Source organism: Chiloscyllium plagiosum, unplaced genomic scaffold, assembly GCF_004010195.1.
Source record: "Chiloscyllium plagiosum isolate BGI_BamShark_2017 unplaced genomic scaffold, ASM401019v2 scaf_93413, whole genome shotgun sequence".
Lineage (NCBI taxonomy): Eukaryota > Metazoa > Chordata > Chondrichthyes > Orectolobiformes > Hemiscylliidae > Chiloscyllium > Chiloscyllium plagiosum.
This window is the reverse complement of record NW_025138843.1, coordinates 1-1,218: the sequence shown is the minus strand read 5'-3', so window position 1 is coordinate 1,218 and position 1,218 is coordinate 1. Positions and strand designations below refer to the sequence as shown.

General features: G+C 64.4%; 1 protein-coding gene across 1 annotated transcript; it reads right to left on the bottom strand.

Annotated features, from left to right (window-relative positions):
* Nucleotides 1-6: 6 nt before the first annotated feature.
* LOC122544966 (mas-related G-protein coupled receptor member A-like) lies at nt 7-1,017 on the bottom strand. The gene has a single exon (XM_043684212.1). The coding sequence runs from the start codon at nt 1,002-1,004 to the stop codon at nt 45-47; it is 960 nt and encodes a 319-aa protein (XP_043540147.1). The 5' UTR covers nt 1,005-1,017; the 3' UTR covers nt 7-44.
* Between the last annotated feature and the right edge of the window lie 201 nt (nt 1,018-1,218).

Genomic DNA, 1,218 nt, shown 5'->3' with positions numbered 1-1,218 from the left:
CCCCCCCCACCCCAGTGGGGGAGCTCCCTCGGCCGAGCCGCCGTTTACCTCCTGTTGGAGGCGTCGTTCTCAGGGGGGGGCAGGGGGGACGAGAGGCCGGACTCCTCGCTGAAGCGGCGCTCGAAGATGTGCGGCAGGGACTCGCGGAGTCGGATCTTCAGCTCGCTGCTGACCGAGATGTAGACCAGCGGGATCACGCAGCTTTTGACGTGGAGCAGGCAGACAGAGTAGTAGGCCCCATAGAAAGTCGAGACGCAGCGGGCGAGGGGCCCGGCCACCATCGCCCGGTAGTAGAGGAAGACGCAGACGTGGTAGGGGGCCCAGCACAAGAGGAACACCACGGCGTTGAGGGTGATGGCCCGGTAGAGCCTGGTGGTCTTGCGGGAGGGATGCCCCGGGCTGCACAGGATGAAGGCATTGGCGAACAGGAAGGCCAGGAACGGGCCTACAAAGGCCAGGGCGAACTCCACCACGACTAGGCCCTCCTTAGCGACGGACAGGGCCCGGGTACCGCGGATGACGCCATAGAGGACGCCCATGCCCAGCGACAGGGCCCAGATGACGCAGGAGGCCATGACGGCGGAGTCCCGGGTCCGGGAGAGGCGCCACCAGATGGGGAAGGCCACGCCGAAGAAGCGCTCGACGCTGATCCAGGTCAGCAGGTAGGCGCTGGAGACATTGCAGGCCACGATGAGGCAACGCAGGGCCAGCAGGGACGGGTGGGCGGTGTCAACCTTGGCGAAGGCGCAGACGCTGTGGGCGGCCTGCAGCGTGAGGAAGAGGAAGTCGGCCGACAGCAGGTTGAGCACGTAGACGACAAAGCGATTCTTGCGGCGGATACGGCAGCCCAGCACCCAGAGGGCCAGGCCGTTCAGCGGCGCCCCCAGCACCGAGGTGAGGATCAGGAGGGTCGAGATGATGCGAACGTGGTTCTGGAAGGAGCTGCTACCGTTCCAGAACACCGGGCCCGCAGACGAGGCATTGACGACACACGAGATGGCCATCACATCCCAGCGCAGAACTGCAGGAACAAACAGGGGCCCAGTCATTAACAGCAGCCTGATCACACAGGGGCCCAGTCACTAACAGCAGCCTGATCACACAGGGGCCCGATCACTAACAGCAGCCTGATTACACAGGAGCGTGGACACTAACTGCAGCCTGATTACACAGGAGCGTGGACACTAACAGCAGCCTGATCACACAGGGGCCCAGTCA

What these genes read in the sequence shown, in the direction of transcription:
- LOC122544966 (XM_043684212.1), bottom strand. Translation starts at nt 1,004, where the DNA reads ATGGCCATCTCGTGTGTCGTCAATGCCTCGTCTGCGGGCCCGGTGTTC.